The sequence below is a fragment of the Diadema antillarum genome, unplaced genomic scaffold (assembly GCF_040938485.1).
Source record: "Diadema antillarum isolate AM-2024a unplaced genomic scaffold, OU_Dant_1.0 seq00001554_RagTag, whole genome shotgun sequence".
NCBI lineage: Eukaryota > Metazoa > Echinodermata > Echinoidea > Diadematoida > Diadematidae > Diadema > Diadema antillarum.
Window position 1 is genome coordinate 111,633 of NW_027272283.1, and position 22,697 is coordinate 134,329.

General features: G+C 38.6%; 1 protein-coding gene across 1 annotated transcript; it reads right to left on the reverse strand.

Moving 5' to 3' along the window:
* Positions 1 to 4,471: 4,471 nt before the first annotated feature.
* Positions 4,472 to 21,958, reverse strand: LOC139710695 (uncharacterized). The gene is made up of 13 exons (XM_071622614.1): positions 21,824 to 21,958; positions 18,788 to 19,000; positions 14,237 to 14,365; positions 13,323 to 13,477; positions 12,613 to 12,706; positions 11,686 to 11,906; positions 10,651 to 10,740; positions 9,743 to 9,842; positions 8,756 to 9,032; positions 8,176 to 8,285; positions 7,554 to 7,658; positions 6,603 to 6,733; positions 4,472 to 5,639 (listed from the first exon to the last, which is right to left on the reverse strand). Exons 1-13 carry the CDS (start codon positions 21,854 to 21,856, stop codon positions 5,255 to 5,257), a joined length of 2,043 nt encoding a protein of 680 aa, XP_071478715.1. The 5' UTR covers positions 21,857 to 21,958; the 3' UTR covers positions 4,472 to 5,254.
* Between the last annotated feature and the right edge of the window lie 739 nt (positions 21,959 to 22,697).

The following is a 22,697-nucleotide window of genomic DNA, read 5'->3' on the forward strand; positions in this document are numbered from 1 at the left end:
GTGTTCCCTATTCAATTCAAGGAAATGGGTCCATTTTTTTTCTTTTACTATTATTACATTTTTGTTTTAAGCGAGAGAGGGATATATTGAGTAAGTGTTTATTTTGTGTGTGTATTTCTGCTTTATATACTGTATAACCAAGATGTATCACTCTGACATATATAACCCATGTCCTAGCTGTCATATGTTTTAAAGGTTTGCTGTATTTTTTTTCTTTTTTTCCTGTGTATGTGCCTCAAGTGCGACACGTCTCAGTTTTCTTGATTTCATTTTTCAGCATCTGCTGCTGTACAGGACACTATATTTACAGGTATTCTGTAGTGTAGAGTTCAGATTCAAAAATTCTCTGCACAAATCTTATACCATACACTTTTTTTGAGGGTACAAATTCTAGCGTGTATATGAGAGTAAATGCTTTTTGCAGACAAGCAGTATGTGTATATTCATAGGTCATGATTATGCTCTTGAAACTACTGAATGAAGAAAAAAATGATTAAGTACAATAAAGGATAAGACACCTTGTACAGACAGTGTCATGACATTTGTATGTGCTTTCTTTTGACTCCTACAGTATATTATAGTCAACCTTGCTGAAGTCGACCTGCCATAAGTCAAATAATCATCCAATTCGAATATCTTTTAAGTCCTCTTCTCTTTATATTCCATTGATCTTAATCCCTAATAAAATTTTTCTCCATGTCGAACTATTTCTTTAGTCCAGATAGATTGCGACTTAGGCGAGGTTGACTGTATATGTGTGGTGTGTGCATTATTGTCAATGCACTTAATGACACAGTGTCAAGTCCATAGTATACAAATAATGACTGCTATGAGGGGCACTGTTAAAATTATGGGCCCAAGGTGATGTGAAAACCGTAACCATGCGGGAAGCGAAGCTGAGGGCATGGTTATGGTTTTCACATCACCGAGGGCCTACATAATTTTAACTGTGTCCCGAATATCAAGCAGTTATTATTTGTTTTATATACCGAAAATATAGATTCTAGTCCCTTTTACAGCACTCGTAATCAATGCTGATCGACAGCGCGGCGGTCGTATCATTGGTACGTACATGAGTGATCATCAATATGTGTACAGTTTACGGGGTTGCGACTGTATGTCTCCAAACCAGTCCGCTAGTCTCTTTAACAGCATGCTGATCGAATGCGCGGCGGTCGTATCATTGGTGCATACATATGAGCGAACTTATGTGTACGGGGTCGCGACTGTCTCCAAACCTATTTACTAACTGTGCCCGGGCCCCGGTCACAGTAACTCAAAAATAGGGCACAGCTATTTTCATGACTCCCCTTTTAACCAATCAGATGAGAGGATTCTAGAAATGAGGTATATAATTTGTCTTACCCCCCTCCCCCTGGGGCAAAGGGACCCATTGTTGTTGTTGTTGGTAGTGGTAGTGATGGTGGTGGTGCAAGTTCAGTGGTGACCAGTAGCCATGTTTGTTTGTTTTTTCCCCCCAAGAAAAAACTAGTCTGGTGACCAGAGATCAAAAGTGAAGACGGTATCGTGTTCCGGAACAACCTTAAAGTGAGGCAGTCCTCACGAATTTCAAAAAAATATGTTGTTGTTTGTACCTCCAATGAACTACTTTCACCAAAAGCAAACTTTCAAATCATCAAACACAAATAAGCTTGTAAATTTTGATTGAAAAAGTGTGAATCTGCATGGTGAATATGCTAATGAGCAAGTCTTGGCGGAGAGTCAGACGTCACCGAGGCACAACTCTTCCAGCCGTGTTCTGCTCGTCATGCGTACGCTCCCTAGAAATTTATAAATTTATGTTTACTATTTATTTTTATATTAATTATATATATAAATGAGCTTGAAATATTTTGTTTGAAATAATAAAACCACATATTGTCACATTTTATGACAAAATCAGGTATGATCATTTTAAACACTTAAATTGGTTTTCTGAGCACGGCTGTCAACTTAGTGAGTTGGGCATCAATGACGCTGCAACCTTTTTGCAGGCTTTTTACACGATCGCTTGCAGGAATTATTTTTAAAATATCGCGTACAGAGACAGTGTTTGCTTTCCACGTGTATAAATTGGTGAAAGGTTATAGTTTTTTACTCTTCTTAATTATCATACAGTGAAAATTCTCAGGACTGCCCTCCCTTTAAACAATGGTATATTTATTATACAAATGTACCTGCTTTAAAAAGTCATAAGTGAATTGGATGAATACCAACTGCAGGCTATCTTTGATCAAATACTGTACATGCAGTCTTCTGGAAATGCAAAAAATCTCCCTTATGGGCGAGGGGGTATCCCCCCCCCCCCCCCCCCCTCCTACACCTTTCCCTGCCCGTTTCCCCCTTATATGTTGATAGCAGCAACAATTGAATATTTTACCAAAAAATGCGTACCTAATGTCTCTGAATTTCAAGTCTAAAAATGCAAAAATCTCCTTCGTGTGGGAGGGGGTATACAGTCTTCTAATACACTGTCTCTCTTCCACAGTGACACTCCTGGCGCAGAAAGGCTGGACCTGAATTTGCAGTGCCACTGCAAACGGCTATAAACTACAATTGTGATTTTCATATACCTCAGTGACCAAAGGTTGAAATTTGGGCTTCTTTGAACAGGGTTCCTGCACCTTTAACAAAAATAAATTCCATGACTTTTCCTTGACTTTTCCAGGCCTGGAAAAAGATTCCTTTGACTTTTTCAGGTTTTCCATGACTGCAGGAACCCTGTTTGAACCTTGGTGAAGTAACTGCATTGTAATCTTTACTTCCATGATAAGCATGTTCACGTGATGAAAACTGCACCAAAGGTGTAAAAGGGACTTGTTAGTTTGTTCATGTAGTTTAATACAAATTAAAAAAAAAAAAAAAAAAGGGAAAAACCCCACCCCCCCCTTAAAATACATGTTGCAGGTTATCTTGCAATGTGAGAAATTCTAGGGTGGCATTCAGCTGTGTCCCCCTCCCAAGTTTTGTACAGTTATCTTACATGGTGTCCCACATAAGTGGAAACATGTCATCCAACAAATTGACCATTCATGTCTGATAATTCTACACGCACATTCAGCCACATTTATGTGGAAGTGGGACTGTGTGTAGGAAACCAGCCGTCTCTCAAGATTTTTCTTGCATGAATACATATTTAGATGACATGAATCTCTTAACTGTTTGTTTGGATGTTTGTGTGCATGTGTGTGTCTGGTTTGTAAGTCTGTTTACAATGTACCTATTATTGTAAGAAGTCCCGGGTAAACCATTATGATATTGTGCCTTTTAAAATTACTTGCCATAAAGCAAATGTTCATTGCTAAGTAATATATAATAATAGTGATAATAGTAATACCACACACAAAACAACTCTTTCAAACTTTACAATGCACAGCACAAATAAAAATCTTTTTTTTTTTTTTAAATACATGAGACAGTAAAAAGAAAGCTTCTTCTGAGACTGAAAATTTTCTTTTGGTATGAATGATCAAATTCCAAATTTTAATCTAATGAAAAAAAGAGATATAAAAACAGGTATATATACATATAGGTCACACACAATAAAATGTCGAATTGATGTACTGCACACTCTGTGGAAACTAAATATATGGCAGATACATTTTCTTCGGCTAACTAGACCACACAAAGATTTCTCATATGCACATTTATACATGTTTAATTTATTCATTACAATCATTGATTGTGATTGCAGTAGGCTGAAAGACTGGAGGAGTTGTATTGAAAATCACAATTAAAAAATTCAATCAAGGTAATTCAACATGCACCGAGTATCTACGCAAGTATTTACAATATAGATATGTGTGAGTACGAAATGGTTCTACAGCTTGTATCACAAATTCAACACTTCACTGTTTTCTATACACAATATACAGCAATCTCACAAACAAACCTAGGGGATGTCTTACCAGTGAGTATGGAACAAATGGACGGACTATTCTTCTTGGCACCCTCTCCCAACCTGTTTGAGGTGCAGTGGACGCTTGCGTCTTTTTTTCTAGCGAGGCTTGTCAATCATGGGCTGCGTGTCTTGTGACCACAGCTCTCTGTATTCTGTCCTGTTCATTCACTGACCACAACTGACCCTCACATATGATTAGTCATGCAGCAGTGAGAGAAGATAAAAATCTTGTTAAAAAGCAGCCACAACAGACAACTTACGTGGTAGGTACAAGACAGCAAGGTCGGATTACAATTAGACAAAGATAAAGTTGTAAAATTGTCAATAGAAGCAATTAGACTAGACGACAAGAACACATCTTTGTCCATGTTTCATCTATCAAAGGCACATGAAATTTGTCCTTCGCTCTGCAATAATTCCAGTTTAATACTCGAAACTACAAGTACTGTGTATATCAGAATGCATGTCCAACACAACTAGACACACACGGCACACAAACTTTGTACATGTAACATGCAGCTCACCACCTCTCAGATGGTTTATCAATTAATTGAATTATTATTCCCACTAAATCGTTTGATCAAATCAAAATAACTTTGAACATTGAGACGTATCAGTACATCCTTGCACTTTTTGCATATTGTATTCTCCCTAGCTCACATGATGGAGCTCAAGAAGCTTTTGTGTCTTTTATTTTTTAATGAAAAAAAAAATCTTATTTTCTTGGTTTACCAAGAATACAGTAAAAGGTACATCAAGTAGTATTGTACTATCATCAACTCTTACAGTATGAACTGTCGATTTCTTAAATCCCTCTTTAATATATATGTACCGGTAAATGACTACATATACAACAGTCAAAGAGTTATAAGTCGTGAAGGCACACAACACTTTATATTTTAGATTTGGTACTTGCTGCCATTATATTAAGAAGAAAACAGGCTCCATCATTTTGACAGCTTCTGTTTCAAAGAATACAGAAACCTCTACTCATAATGATCTGGAATAATCATTTTGTTGACTGAATCTGCAATTACAACATCTGGCCCCTGTTGCATAAAACTTTTTACCAGAGAAAAACTAAGGTTAATTTTGAACAGAATTTTACTTGTGTTACTTCAATGGCGGAATCTTACTACCCTGAGATTACAGTTCTTATCAGAGTTTTTCTCAGGTTAAACGTTTTATGCAACAGGCCCCTGACATGATCTGAGCTGTTAAACGGTAGCAGAGCTATTGCTATAATATTGCTGTTGAGGTCACACTTTATACAACAGTTACCACACGATGTGGCCCTACATTGCCAGTCTTTATATCTTGAGCTTGGGTTGCCTCAAGCTATGATACACACAGCTACTCCTTGAAGGGTAAAGGCGAAGCAACCTTCTCCTTGTGACGCTCCCTCAAGGAGCTCTTCGACCCGCCCACATCATCCTCCAATCCGCCAACCGCTCCGCCTTTCTGCAGCGACCCCACCGACCCCCCGAGGGCAGCCTTCCTCTCTTCGGGTGTCCAGTTTGGAACTGTGGTCTTGAGCACGTCCAGAGTGGAACCGGAGTTCTCGGAGGACGGGGCTGATGTGGTGGCCTGGTCGCTGCTTTGCAGGACGTTGTTGGGGAAGCTGGGGTCTCTGAAGACGGCGATGCCCTGGTCGGCCATGTTCCATGCATCTCTGTCGCTGCTGTTGTCCCGCATTGTAACCAGAATTTCATCCAGATGAAGGTCCTTAGCTTTCAGACTGGAAAGAGACAAACAATCATGCATTAATAATGGAAATTCAATTTGAAAAGGTATTCATCTACTTACAAGATTAGCTACAAAATGAGCTATAGCCAGGGCTCTGCCAACATTTTTAACAAGGCCCCACAATGCTTGTGCATACTCACTCAAATTTCCTGTGACTGCAACATCCACAAACACTTTCCATGGCTTTAATGCATGGCCTTTTTTTTTACACCATATCACATCTTTTCTTTATTCCATTCAAGCACAGAAAATAACAGTGAATCTGGTCAATCATCTCCACACTTTGAGCTCATTTTAATCATTGCAGTCTTTCCATTCTGGAAATACATCTAATCCTAAAGCATTCACACAAAACACAGATGATATACCTATATCTGAACTCTGATTGTATTTATTTTAGGAAAGATTTATAAGCAAAAATAATGGTCTTGCCCTAGACATGGCACCTTTGTATACAGTAATACAATGGATTTGCAGTGACACTTTACAGACTCACTCTGAAGTTCTGGAGAAAAAAACAAAATCATGGCAATCACTGGTTTTCTCCAAGATTCAAGAAGTTTGTTAAAAATTGTACAAAAACCATTCATATACAAACAAACAAAAAGGATTTAAAAAGGAACATGTCCTGCAAAATTTCGCTGTTTTATCAGGTTATCTTGTTATATCTTTCTGCTCTGTTATTACTTCACAGTCTGTTACACAATATTTCCCAGAAATCAAATATGCACGACATTTTTATATGATGGATATCAACCATATTTGTGCCCGCAGCTTTAGAATTCACTGCATAAGATACCATGGATGTGAAACATACAATGCCAAACTGCCAGCATGTATTTCATTTCAGTAATTCTGGGAAAATGAGCACTAAATTTTGACAACAACAACAACAACAAAAAAAGGAGCACAGTATTTCAAGTTCTGTCTGAGGATGATTTGCCCCATAACTTACGCCAAATCCCTCTCCTCGGTAGCAGACATGACAATCTTGGCGACGACCTTCTGCAGCGTGGGTTCCTTGGTCTGCACAAACTGGGTCAGGCTGGCGGTGAGACTATCCTCCTGCAGCAGTCTGCTACACGCCTGGTTCAAGTGCGACAAAACCATGTTCTTACAAACTCACAAACTACGACGAGTTCAAATTCAAAATGGAACACATCAGAGAGCAATCATGCCTTAACCCCTTAATGTGCCCATGAACTTTGCTATTATTCACCAAGCTTCCTAATTGCTATTTGATTGATTTCCAATCAAAACTTGACTTTGTTAGACAAGCTGGACAATCTCTTATCATTCATGTCACACACAAACATAATAATTATGCCAAAACACATACAAACACACAGTCAAGCTCATGTGGAAAGGACAGACGTATGCGAGAGCAGCTCAGCCGATGCCATCTCTAGCACTTCTTTGTTTGATTTTCTTTCAGTTCAAGATCAGCAAATCAGCCAATACTGATAGTCAAAATGAAATCTTGCACATCTTTCACATTCATGGCAAGGTTAATTCCTTGAAATGATCAGATAATTAAATTGTACACTGTGGATTTACACAGACACAAAATTCCGTCAGTCACAAATCTTTCTGACTACTGTAAAACCAGAAATGCTCATGTGCAATCGAATTTTGCGAATTTCACGGGAGCCAAGATTCATGACAAATGCACATGAAATTTCTTGTCTTCACTGATATGGACTGACAAGTGGCAATTTGCAAAATTTTCATGGCGTAAACAAGGCTGTCAGCTCCAATTTGCAAAAAATTTCATGCCGCGAACATGTCTTGCCATACAGAAGTCCTTTGTTTACAATGCAACTCAAGTGGTGCAGATCAGAGAAAGCAACAAAGTTGACATCACAACATCTTGTCATATGTATGTCATTGTCTGAACTATTCCTACCTCAGTGTTTTCAGCAAAGTAGAGGAGAATCTTTCCGGCCAGCAGGTAGATACCTGCATCCAGTGAGTTACTAGTGATGTCCAGTAGATTGGGCAGCAGGTCATCCTGAGAGAAGGATGAAGGTGAGTAAACAAAAATAGAAATCAAATTGTTCTTATTTACATGTTCATGTATATATTGATTTGTTTTTTATTCCAATACAACACATTAAAAAAAAATAGAAATCAACATATGCCTATGTCCTTCACTTTCTCTCTCTCTCTCTCTCTCTCTCTTCAGATTGAAACAAGGATTAGTGGTGCTTAGGGTTTTATTGTCAGTAATAAATAATCAAGAAATCTGAAAAAAAAAATATTGTTTACTCAAAATAAAATTGTTGTTTGGAGTAAATTTCTGAATTCATAAGGAGGCAACATTGTTTTGCTTTTTTTTTTTAAAGTTTCTTTTTTGAAAATGAGAATAAAAAGTGAAAAAATTGTAATTGATAAAACACTTGTAATACGAATAAGGTGATAAGAAACAGTGCCAACAAAAAATGTCTTTTTCATTTGTTTTTTTCTCTCTCTCAATTCTACATTTTTGGGGTTAATGTTCATTTTAAGTGCCTGCATAGGAGACTAACCTGTTCAAGAATGACGTCTGAACTCTCAATGGCCATCAGCTCCAGAGTCTGGAGAGCCAGTCTCAGAGTCTCATTATCTTGGCTGGTGCAGAGGGAAACCAGAGCAGCAGCTGAGGGATTCAAAATCAAAATAAATGTAATGTTACAGAAAATACTGCAAAGTTAAAAACAGTCCATGTGAGCATCAGTGTGAACTAATAAATGAACCAAACTTTCAAGACATTAGAATGTTAAATGACATAAAATTTAGCTATGACAAAAAAAAAAAGATTCTACAGACCACTTCTTTCCCAGCAAGAGAAAGATGAAGAAGAGAAGGAATAGCAGTCACAACAACCAGCAACAAATAATGAGTTATCTCTATTTTGTCTTCCCTAGAGTTGATATCTCCATTGCCCTGACACTAGCCTTTTGTCAATGCCCTCTCGCTGTAACGGATGAGCGAACGGACGAGCAAAGCGAGTCCAGCCGAGCCCCACTCGGCTGGGCTCTCTACACCATACAGCAAGAGGGCCTTGACAAAAGGCTACCCTGACACCAGCATTCATTATTCCCTCATCTTGGACCCCAAGTCTCTCACATGGAGTCAGCATGCTAGCCATCTGAGTCCTGATGTCCGCGCTGAAAGCTAGGTCCAAGTAGATCCCGGCCACGTAGCGCCGCGTCACATCAGATCCCGTCTTGGCCGCATGTGCGAGGTCCTCCAGCCCGCGGTCAGCGATCACGGCATGCTTGTTCTCCTCGGAGTCGGAGACGATGTAGGAGAGTGCTGTAATGGCCTCCTGCACCAGCCGAGGGTTTCGGGAGTGGAGGAGGGTTGTGAGGGTTGCCACGCCCCCATTCTCTACAAATTGATCCTGTCAGAAAAAAGAAGTTTCATATCAATTTCTGAAATTTCTTTGTATCTGCACTCCCAAGGCTTTATATAATATAGGTCATGTGTGTAATATATTCAAATTCCATGGACGTTTTGTTCACAAAAAATTGCCTTAACAATCACAAAGCTTGCCGGACACTTGCCCTACCTACCAAAAACTGATGAATACTACGTGAATTCCTGCCAAATAAACTTATCTTGAGGGAGCAGGTGTATAAAATGGCTTGCAACTAGGCTGTAAAGAAAAGAAGCATCTATGAGTTTCAATAAATCGCACAAGGGTGTCAGTTAGAATGAAAAAGAGGCCCTGACATACATCTAAATGAAGTGACTCTGTACATGAAAGAGCCTGAACTTTGATACTACAAGGACCTGAACTTTGATACTACAAGGGCCTGAATCAGACTTCTGCGTGAAAACTGGCATCCCTGATTACACAAACAGTCTATTGAATCTTAGTTTCATAATGTCCTAAATCCATTACGACCATGCACTCAATGATTTCAATTGTTTCCTAATATCAGTTCATATGAAAACACAGTCAAATAACCATTAGCCGTCACACATACTGGCATGGTCCCAGCTTTCATTTAGACCTAGCCCCATGTGCAGTGTTTCACGTCAAAAGTAGAAAACCAGAGGGTAACTCTTGTTGGTCAAACCTGGCCTGTTGGCCGCCATGATCCTAACCTGAATTGCTGGAACGATCAGCAGTTCAGCGAGAGCCTCTGTGGCATACTCTTGGATGGCTTCATCTGTGGACAGGCCAAGTGAGATGAGTACCTCCAGTCTGCAATAAATGGGTCAATCAAACATTAGTCCTCTGATGCAGATAATGTAAAGGTCACTTAAACCTTTGCTCTATCCTTGTAATCATGAGCAAGAAAAAATGTTACATGCGTATACTCTTTATATCATGGTTAAAGCAACAAAATTGTTAACAGGCCAAAAACTTCACAATTAGTTATTTCTAAATCTTACTTTTGCAAGGTGGTATAATGAAGAATGAACTGGACTTAGCTTTTACCAACCACTTGATAAAAAAAGTATACAAAAATTGACCACATGAATTGTTTTGAACAAAATTTAGCCTATTTCTGAAGATAAACATTCCCTTAAAAAAAAAAAAACAGAGAAGTGTGGAACAGCTGCATAACAATACAACATGTTTACATCACAATGATGCCACATCGAAACTCAATAGTGCAATGATTGCAAAGCTAAAGAAAAAAAAAAGAAAAAGCAAGGTACTCTATCCTATTTGCCTGTAGTAATGAGGAGGGTTCTCTGATTGCTTGCTTCTAAGCATTCAACACTTCTTTTACTAGCAGTAACATAAAAACATATAAATTCGAATGTAAATTAAAGTGAGTTGACATTTGATAATTGTTGACAATTGATTAATTTATACAGTGACATAATATTATCATAGATGTCACTATAAACAATGATCAATGGAGGAATATATCTTTAACTATATTTCATCTACTCTATTTCTTCATGAATAAATATGTTCACATATGCATGATGCTATTAAGTACTTCTTCATTACTATAATACAGGGCCATAGATGTGCAGGGAGTTGAATGATATCTTACCCGCCTTCAGCCACAATTCTAAACTTGCTGTCATCTCCTGCAGTGGCCAATGTTGCCAACTCAAAGGCTGCCTGGCGCTGCTCCTTGAGTCTGACAGAAACAAGGGAACGGCATGATCATTTACGACCTATTCTAAAATACACAATTGTAACACACACATGGAATCAAAAAGTTCCATACCCAGTGGTTTACAGTAGGGCTTAATGTGTAAATATTTGACATATCTTATGACTATACCTTGGCAAAAATTGTGCCTCGTGATGATTTCATTTTGTTTTGGTAAATACTGTTACAAATGCTACTTTTAATATCACAAGACATCATCTGGACAGTGATGATTGCAAACATAGGCTCTCAAAGGATTTGCTTTTGTTTTTGTTTTTTTAAGCTTGATGTACAGTGTACATCAAAGTGATTACTTTTCTTTTATATTATAGAATTTTACTTAAAGTGTCACATGGGCTTATTATTATTTAAAAAACAAAAACAGATTTGTTATGCACCATCTCTAATGGTGGCATCACATTTAACCTAAACTGGTAAATTGTAGATGGTAATAGAAATATGGGATAATCATTTCTGTGCGAAGTTGGCTCCAAACATTTTCAATAGCCAATCGACTGTTTAAGTGCATACAGAAGGTCACACGACTGCACCTGAACCAAACATGAAGGTTACATGAAAGCTACACAGATATAAATCTTCACTATAAGAAGTTTAAGTGAAGGACACATGAAAGAAACACAAGATTTTGACACCACTCACGAAGTTCCTGCTGGAGCTTGAGAAACTCCACTGGTGGTCATACGATGGCTTAAAATGCCCTTGCGAATGACATGACGTTTATACAATATGAGCCAAATTTGAACATCAATTTCCATTATCATGTTTTCATCTTTGCTCAATTTTGGGACACTGTGATGCCTGCTTGCCAGCAAATTGTAAACACTGAAATACAATGAGCATGATATGATCTCATCAGAAAAGAATGCAAACACCTTTCACAGCATGCACAACCACTGACATTTCCCTCACCTCCCGTTCTTGGCCATCTCGACGACCTTTTCAACGTCGCGACTCATGACGAGGCTCTCTTCCAGGAAGTCGCCGATCTTGAACTTGAAGTTGTAGAAGAGCGTCCAGCCGGCTGTCCAGATACCGAAGAGGTAGATGACATGCAGTCCATAGTAGATGAGCGAGTAGATGGCATTGACGTAATCCTCGGTGCAAGGTTCTACCGTCGTGCAGCTGAAGTTCTGTTGAAGTTATAGGGAGTGCAATGTAAGTGCAAGATAGGGTTTGGGGGTAAGTAACCAGGTAAGTTTGGTGTAGGGCAATGGTGTATGGGCAAAGATAAACAAACTATCATTGTTTCTGTCTCTCTCCATACACAGTAACACATTTTTATATCTCATATTTGCATTTATACAGTATATTCCTTTCACAATTTATATAATTTTATTTCTTTACCTACAGAAAAATCTATATCAATATCAAAATAAATCTTGGTAAATGGAAAATGGCTAGATAGATAGACAGTAGCTTGATGTAAGATTTCATGTGGATCTTGATTTTGCAGTCCTGCATGTGTACTTTGACAACGTTAAATCTATTTTTGATTACACACAGGAACGCCATAAATTGGATTCTCACTTTTGACAATATTTCCCCTATATTATATGCATTTGTCTAATGATACAATGTAGCAATGGTATTCTTGGTTGCGAGGCGTGAGCATCTGATCCAATCCAAAACATAGACTGTATGTATATCGTGCAAAACTATGTTGTCTTCACTCTATATAAAAAGGTGTGCAGAGCCATGTTTTATGAATAGCATTGCTCCTACTACACAAGACCATCATAAAATGGTGTAATGTGAAATCCCCACTTTATCCCCACCCCATCCTCCATAAAAAGAGATGCTGTATCTGATATAGCATTGGCAACCAGCTGCACTTACCAGCACAGACAGAAGGCAGAGAACACCAAGAGCCAGAGAAGCCGCCCAGTTCAGCATCGTCATGACATTGAAGATAGCCATGAAGAACTTCGGCCTGGAGTGGACAAAAATGGATGAGGTCAATATGGTGCAAATGGATGACCCATGTACAATCTTACCGATGTGCTGTCACCAACAATCAACATGGCTCACAAATTTGCATATGCAACTTATATTGCCCTACATCGACATAGGAGAATTTCATGAATTTGAAAACTTTGCATATGACCAAACCGATGGAGCAGTCAATATAATGATTGTTTAAATGGTCTACATACAGTACAGCTAGATACTGGTCAGAAATGAATCATAATACAATCACAAGAATACTGTAGAGGGCAGAAATAATTAAATTGTGAGCAGTAAAGTCACATCAGATAAAATTAAATGGGTTAGTCAAATACCGGTTAGTGATTGGCTAAACACAGTCACGTGATGGAGGCACACTGGTTATGTTCGCCCATGGGCAGAACATTTTTGTAATGTTCTCCCGCGAGAAAACATTTTCACGTAACAAATGACAAACGATACCACTCGGGATAGGGAGGGGGAGGGGGAGGGGGAGGGGTAGTATAACTCATGAGAGATACTGAAAAAAGCTGACATTTACAAATTAGGAACTCAACATGAGTACTATTTCTACCAAGAATCCGGCACTGGTCCACATTTACCACAGGCTAGATGGTCCAACGAAGCCTGCCTTGTGGGAGAAAGACGGACACTGGAGCAAACCATAGAGGGCGACAACACCGGTCCAGAGACCCGAGTACCAGTAGGTAGTAAAGAAGGCAAAGAGAACAAAGAGCCAGTTGATGTAGATGGAGGCCTGGGGAGGGAGAAAGAAAATACAGTCATGTCCAAGTGGCCACCAATAAAAGTTTGTCTCACTGGGGGGTGGGGTGGGTTAGTTTCAGTTCTTTGCTTGACAAACTTGTGTCATTATGTTTAGCTGTTCTGACCTAGCTGACAACAAAATTATGATTAATTTTGAAAACCCTAGTTTGGGTCTGTCAGCAGTAAGTAGTGTTAGTGCTCAAGTGCGGCATCCTTCCTGTTATGTCATGGAGGAGGGGACATGATACTTAAACTGGATTGCTCCCTTTTTAAGTAGCCAGGTAAAAATGGATCCACGCTCCAATCTCTCACTATCAATTGGATCCTCCTGTCTGCTTCTATAGTTTACAGCAAACTTGGAAAAACCAACATTTCCTTCTTTAAGGATTATGTCCATTCTTTAATAAGGAGATGCGTACACTTGTACCAAGGTAACATGCATGTACATTTTCTAAAAGGCAGTTACAAAGCTGCCGTGTGCTTTGTTAATATTTCTTTCTTCATCATCAAAATATCCAGCAAACAATTTTAGGATATTAAAAATGAATGCTGGTCAAAATTTGTATGGACAAGAGAGGGGCTAGAAAGAGAAATGATGTAGACTATTTTTGTATTTAGTTACTTCTAAGACATTGCGAATGCATCTTATTAGCTTATATATCAGGACACTAGGGATTGTATTCGCAGATTAGACAGCAAGAAAAACACCAACTAATATTAATAAAAATAACAATAAACAGAACAACCATACCCTGAAATCTCGCAGCAAGGCCTCTCTCCACCTCAGTGTGGCCACTTCCTTGATGAGGGATGTCCTTATCTCTTCTGTCTGCCCCGCCCCCAGGTCATTCTTCGCCTTCGTTGCCAGGTCAACAAATGACTGCCACAAAATAACATTAGAAATAGGAATATAAGTGTCTATAAAGGCTGTACTCATTCATGGCTTGGGCATTCTTTCCCTCTAGTGTAAGTTTATAAATGACACCTAAAAACAGAAAAAGAACATTGCGTACCTGTACATACACTTGTAGTTTTTTCTATACTTTATAAATTTGTTCAAACTAATGGAGCACTTTTTTAAAAGTTGATGTTTTCTCTCATCTATAGAGTATGCACAAAAAGGACACTAACTTATAATTAAACTACTAATAATTCTTTGATGCTGCTGTAAGTGTAGCAAACAAAGTATACCATGAGCACTAGACATACAATAAGGTCCTAAAACACTATAGAAATAAACAGAAAAACAAGAAGAAATTCCCCAGGTTCTTGTCATCCCATGATAATTTATAACTCTCCAAAAAGAAGTAATTTTCTCCATGCGAAGGACACTTTGCTTAAATGTGTATCAAAAAAATGAGAGAACTGTGGGAAATGTCAGACTGTAATGTATCCTACTGCCTCACATGACATGTTTAACTCAAATAGTCAAACCCTGAAAGTGTTTAAACTGTTAATCTTCTTAAAGGATAAATTCAAGTTTGCTTTGTGCAATACATGTATGTACTCCTCTATTCTCTTGAGGGATGATATAATTGAACTTCTTATGAACATCATTTTACAGGCATTCTATCTGTTTCAATAAGTAAAATCAGTAGGCATGCATGATGGGTGTGCCCTACTATTAAAATGTTTGTAAAAAAATGTCTCTGCATTCAGGTGTAATACTGTATGGAATACCAATCAAGCATTCTACGATCCGACGTATGCTTTTTAAGATCTGGCAATAGGTGATTCTACACAGTGTACAAATTGTTAGAGGCGAAGGCCAGATGAGCAACTTTTACAAATACTTCACCACTCATAAATAACCAATTATGACCAATAAGCCAAAGTGACATATTATATGTTTAAAAAAAAGTAGAAGAAGAAGAAAAAAAAATTAATACAGTGAACACATACCAGGGTATAGTAAGTGGAATGAGCAGTGTAAGAAAGCAAGAATTTAAGTAGTAGAACTAACGTGAAAGACAAGTAACTATTTCAGAAAAGTTATGTACTTAAGGCAATTACTGCTCGAGGCAATACAATGGAGTGCGAAGAAAACTTATTTTGCCAAAAAAACATGTAAGATTTCTACTAAAAGTTAGACTCATGAAAAGTACACAGGTTTCCTAGACACAATTATAAGTGGAAACATCAAAATACACATTATACTTCAGATCAAGAAGAATGTGTTACAGGTATAAACACACAGAACAAGGCTTTTGAGGCAAGGAGTGAAATAAAATAACTAAAAATCTTTGCAAATTGTCATTCCTTATACTAAGTACTATTAGCAAACATTGTTTCCATACTTCACATTTCCTTTTCCACACATGTACACATTCTAGTAGGCTGATGTCAAATTCTGTCCTAACTACATGTACTGTAAGTACTAAAACGGAGACCAGCATCACCTGTAGACTTATCATGCTTTTGTTTTACTTTGTATTTACATGTATGATGTATACATACTGTGTTTGTTTGATTTGATTTATTCCAGCATGAAAACACAAATTGGAAATAGATTTCAAAAGCAAGAAGACAAAGAAGTGCAGCGAATACTGTGTAAAAAAAAGAAAAAAAAAAAAAAGAAGAAGTTAAGAGAAAGAGGAAAATTCAGGAAGCATAAATTCACTAATCAAGTACTACATGCATTATGCTTTTGGGCAAGTCCAAGCTATTTGATCACACAAGACTGAAAATTCAAAATGGGTCAATCTACATAAACTTGGTATCATTTTCAAGCTAAGAAGTTAAAATACATGAATTTCAAAAAGAAAAAAGAAAAATCCTTCCGCATATTAAACCAGCAATAAATTAATTAATCTGCATAAATGAAAATTTAGAGTAATGCGTGGGACATTCAAAAATCCTGCATTTTAAAATATATCTTTTAATTTTTACAAGCTTTTATGAAAATAAGTATGGTGACCTTAAGTCTGACCAACAAGTTATCATGACTGTGATTTTCAGTTTCTCAACTGATTAAATATGCAAATGAGGGATGGGCCAAAATTAGCATGTCCCACGCGTTACTATTTTAGGTCATTATTTCTCATTTGCATAAAAGTTAATGATTTAATTGACTTGAAACTTTCAAAAGACCAAATTCACAATGGACCTAATCATATCCAAGAGATAAAAAGTTAGTCTGATAAATCTCATACTTGCAATTTTCAATTAAATTTAGTAACGCGTGGGACATTTTAGTAACGCGTGGGACGATTTGTGTACAAGTCAATGGAAGTGTACTAAATCTTAGTCTTCTATGGGAAATGTGTACATTATTGAGGGATTTTTTGTAATTTTGTGAATTCTGACTTGAAATTTGGTGAAAAGTTCCACTTTGGATAAATAATTCACAAAAGATCATTACATGCTATTTTCAAGGTCACATTCAAAGTCAAATGTCAAAAAATAAAGGATAACACAAGCATTTCATATTTTTTATTATATCTATTGTTCTGGTGGGTCTAAATCATTTAGATTGCAAGAATTTATTAGAAATACATCTATTTAGATAATTAGTACCCCCATATTAAAGTTTCTCTGAGCAAATGTGCAATTTACATCACAATATTCATAGTGACAAAAATGTCCCACGCGTTACTTGTCCCACGCGTGACTATACCTATTTTTCTATTATTGACCTTGAGAGAAAACAGTTTCATGATTTTTTCTGAAAAGTTTTGTTTCAGGTACAGTTATTGTTGTAGAAAAAGATGTTTGTAATGATTTTATAGTATACCAAGTATTTTCACAATAATTGAGATAAAAGTAAAAGAAGAAAAAAAGGACAATTTTTGTGGTCCCACGCGTTACTGGAGAATAAATTTGCATAAATTAAATACTGAACGTGTGATTTTCATTATTTCTATTGTTTTGAACGAAGATGCCTACTAGCTACCAAAAGCAACCCAACATATGAAGTTTCAATCTTAACAGTGCAATATAGGGCTAAATCTTCTTGTGATGTCCCACGCGTTACTGGTGCAAAATAGCTTGGACTTGCCCTTTTTGATACATCAGTGAGAGGACCCTGTCCTGGAAACGACATGGGTGTACTATGTATAAATAGATAATTTTGCAAGTGGTCGAAGTTGTTATCATGGTGTACAGCTACAGATGGAGAAATTGAGAAGTGCATGCATCCATTTACAGACAAAGAGCTGTTTCAGAGGGGAAAAAAACATAATTTCTTACAGCATAAAGCAACACAATTGTTAACACATCCGTAGTTTCTTAATGTCCATCACAATTGATACAGAGTGTATTCATAAAATGCCACTTTCACAAGACTTTTATCATCTTCTTTCAACATTGTTTTCGTACTTTCCACACTTTCCACTTGAACGATGTCTCTTTGAATCTCAGTTTCTTCTGTTCAGTTATCTTTTTTTCCCATCGATGCCTCATTATCCCTAAAAAGATAATCACATTGGTACACCAGTCTCCCTCCCCAGCTCTCCTATTGTGTGTGTGTGTTTTTTTTTTCCAATTGCTTCATTTCATTCTACCTTTATATCTCTTGAATAGAGATATACAAATTGTATAACAGACTCATCACTGTTGAATACACAAACTTGACAGAAATAAATGGCCAATTAAATTCATTGACAGTCATGAAGGAAACAACCGCAGTAAAACAAAATATGGGTGCCTATTCCGTTCTATATGATGAAAGCATCCTTTTTTTCTAACTAGAGGGCATCACAATATCAATGCACTGTCCTTAGAATACAGAGAAAGGTTAGGTAAGGTTTGACCACTGAGGGAAGATTGATAGTGGTACATGTACATAATAGAGGAACACCATTTCAACAATATTTTATTGTTGTTTCATTAATGTTTATTAATGCTTTGTTGTGCTTGTGATTTGACACTGAGACTCACGCACACACACTTGTAACAGAGCATGCACACAAAGCAACCAAGAGCAACTGCTGCTGCACTCTCTTGTGCTTGAGGTTTGTCAAGGAGGGATGTGCATGATCTTAATACACATACTAGCATGCATGTATCTGGCCAGCCATGGCCATGATTTCACCCAAAATCGGAAGGTGCCAAATGCCATGAAATGAGCACACTGATATTTTCGTGCTGAAATTAAATGTGATCGAGACCAGTGGTGATTTTTGTGTGTGTGTGTTGTTTAGATTTGTGATACAACACTGATTCACCAAAATTCATGAAAATTTGACTTTCGTGAAAATAACAGCTTTTACAGTACTTTGGGCCAGTTTTGATGATGTTTATCAGAATTATCCCCCAAAACAACTTACAGTCACTGCACTGGACAGTCTTAGGTCTAATATACCTCTTGCCGCTTCGCCATGGGAACCATCTTGAGGATGCAGCGGTCGGCGATGCGATAGTCGTCCAGGGTGTAGGCATCCCGCAGGTACTGGCCCTTGAAGCGAAGCCGGAACTGGTGGTCCTCGCGCCCCATCACATAGAGGATGTGGAGCAGTTGGGCCCTGATCCTGGCCAGGGTGTCTAGGGCACTGCATTGCAGCACAAAGGTGTGCACCTGTGTCACAATTGGGACAGGGAATATGATAAAAACTAGCACCACCTGTTTTGCAGCCAACATGGAGGTTTGCAAATTGTTTTGAGATAGTATTCAGAATGGCCAGCGCCACGTATTTAAAAGTTTGTTTTTTTTTTCTGGTGCCACTTCCGGGGTAAAAAAAGTGGGGGGGGGGGGGGGGAATAAAGTGAACTAAAAAGTGGCAAAGTTGCTCTCAGGCGTTATGCCTTTGTAGTATGTCAAATATTTGAATCAAGCATGCAAACAAAGCACAGAGTATACTGATCTTCTACAATCAGTTTTTGTTTTGTTTCGTTTTTTTTTTTTTAAGCAGCATTTTGAAACAAGCAGGATGGTTGCTTCATCTCAACTTGTGAATTTTGTGTCAATGGGTACATATTGCCTAAGGATAATTGGGATAATATGTAAACCTAGTGTCATTACAGAATGACTTTGATTAAAGCCCATTTACAGTATAAGTGGATTGAGGAAATGCAGCAATACATGTAAATGTATGTACAGCTGTAGGACACAATCAGTGAACAGGTGAAGTTTGAGGAAAGTTACTTTTTGAAAAGTTATGAATATTTGAAGTTTTGGTTTTGCAATCTCTGGACAAGAAGATCTACACTGTACATTGTGTAATGTCATGTATGGACAATGACATTTCCTGAAGAAAATATAAAGAAAATCTAACATGTTTCCTATATAAATGCACTTTTTTTTTGCATAATGAAAGAGCACTTGACTTACAAGTACATGTACCTCCTTCAGAAGGAGCAAGGGGAAACATGATACGTTAAATCTAGTATTATAAGATGAGGGAATGCTTACTTTTCATATACAGGTAAGTTCTTATCTATCAGATGTCTATTTATAAATCTTTTAAGATTTATATTTTCTTAATTCTATATCAATATGTGATGTCACAATCAGTATAGCGACTCCTACTTTGTAGCTCCTTCTACATACGAATAGTCATACAACTTTGTACGTCATCTCATCCAGCAATGTGTGTCGCGGAAACAACAAAAATTTCAGAGATAATCAAGTCAGGCCCCCGTCACATATAAACATGGATTCTCAAGGATCTGCATGGTGATCCAGGGAGATACAGGGAGATCCAGGATAGTTTCAACCTGGATTGAAGTGTTGACAAGCTTTGATATGACTGTACCCACGGTATCAACACGGCAGCTACACGGATAAGGCCGGAAGAGCGCGGCATCTACACGGTCAAGCGCAGCGTCTACACGGACAAACACGGCATCTGTACACTGATCAACACGGCAGCTACACAGCAGCCACACGGACAATCCTGGATTGCTTTGCCAACACGCAATCCCCAGATGACACTGGATGTTTTTGACCTCCAAATGTTGCTGTGTTGGCCTCCCGAATGTCCCCACATCTTCACGAACATACATGGATGTCTAAGATGTCAGAGTAAAGGCGTCAAAACGGATCTCTCCCCGGATCACCCCCAATTGGATCCGGGGTGGTCCTGGGTGATCTGGGATGTCTAAAAAGTTATGTGACTGGGGCTTCACACTTGATGTTGATGTTGCTGCTGAGTGCTGGCAGCACGGTAGGATGATCTTGGAAGGTAAATTTATACATTTTACTGAACGCCATGCAAAGCATTCACACATACCCACACACACAAGTTCAGTTTGGGAAACCCACTCACAAGGGGGGCCCCTCCTTATAAGTAACCCGTCCCCCTTATAAGTAACCCCGTCCCCCTTGTAAGTAACCCCCGGGGCACCCCTTATAAGGAGTCTCCACGCTTTTTTGCAATGCAACGCGAAAATGAAAGGACTGCGGCAATTCGCTTGATTATGTCCATAAAGCTTCACAAGTTTCCTAGTTACTCACGAAATTTGAGCAAATTCGGTTTGAGGCATCATATCTAAAATCATGGATTTAAATGCGATGTCAAACGACCCATGCGAATGCTGAAATGCGAGCGATTACTGGCGTGAGTGTCGCCAGGCGCGGCGGCGCGGCAATGCTTGAGTGCAGACGTGGCGACTGAGTACGGAGACTTTCGTTCATTCAGGTGGCCCATGCTGAATGAACGAAAGTCTCCGTACTCAGTCGCCACGTCTGCACTCAAGCATTGCCGCGCCGCCGCGCCTGGCGACACTCACGCCAGTAATCGCTCGCATTTCAGCATTCGCATGGGTCGTTTGACATCGCATTTAAATCCATGATTTTAGATATGATGCCTCAAACCGAATTTGCTCAAATTTCGTGAGTAACTAGGAAACTTGTGAAGCTTTATGGACATAATCAAGCGAATTGCCGCAGTCCTTTCATTTTCGCGTTGCATTGCAAAAAAGCGTGGAGACTCCTTATAAGGGGTGCCCCGGGGGTTACTTATAAGGGGGACGGGGTTACTTATAAGGGGGACGGGTTACTTATAAGGAGGGGCCCCCCTTGTGAGTGGGTTTCCCGAACTGAGTTACTAGTAATGCATGTTGATGTATTGTAGACCCTACTGTAGGGTAGGGAGGTCTCTTTCCACCTCCCTGGATCCTGATTAAACTATCCACAACTCGTTTGTCACACATTCAATCTGCATGATTTTAGGGTCTCACAGCTCAGTTAAGTTTAATACTAGTTTTATATCTTCAGTTCTGACTATAAAAGCCCGAAGGGTCTAGAACATGCAGATACTGTGTAGCAAATAGCAATGAATGTTCACGAGCTGTAACATCACCGCTATCGTTAGTCGATGCACACAAAAAAGGCCCGGCTCTTCGGCGACAATTAACGATATCGAATGCACTGCAGTTTCCATGGGTATAGACTACTTACGATAAATGCGCTGCTCTCGATGTAAAGAAGCATCTTTGTATTTTCTGTAGATATCTGTGGACAGTTTACTTATACACAATTTGACGTGCTGTTCTGTTCAGCTCCTTCGCGATGTAATTCTACATATTTTTGGCAATCGTGATTCGACATGCTTGGCGCACTGCACTGCTTGCTACATCAACACAAGTAGCTATGAATTAGCATGAAAGATCCTACACTACTCCAGTAAGCACCATGTAACCATACACGTTACACACAACACCAGTAGGTTTCTGTAATAATTCTCTGCAGTCTGCGCTGCAGCAGCGATCACGCACTTGTCGCAATGATGGCCCACTCAATTATGCTAATCAGCGTCACTGTGACGTCATCGGTCCCACGGTAACCTCAGAGCTCGTGTCCGCAACGTTGAGGTCGTGCAGAATCAGTACACTGCGGTTGAAAATGGGATTTTCTCAACACCGCCGTTAATTAATCATAATGCCGAAAGATGAAAATAAAGATTAATGCAGGTCTGAGCGGCGAACGTTTGCGAACGTAGCGAATTTGAGATTCGCCAACTTTTCTGACGAATGTTTGCGAAAAATCAAAGTTCGTTTCTGCCATTAGCGACAGTTAGCGACTTTTAGCGATGTTTAGCGACAATTAGCAACACTTTAGCGAATGTTTGCGAAAGTGTTTGCGAACACAGGTGGCGAATATTAGCGAATGTTAGCAAATGTTAGCGACAGTTTTGCAAATGTTAGCGACAATTTTGCAAATGTTAGCGACAGTTTTGCAAATATTAGCAACTGTTTGCAAGTCCTTTGCGACAATTTTGCGAATGTTCTTGGACCTAGAAAAGTACCAGGCGATTGTGTATAGTAATACCCAT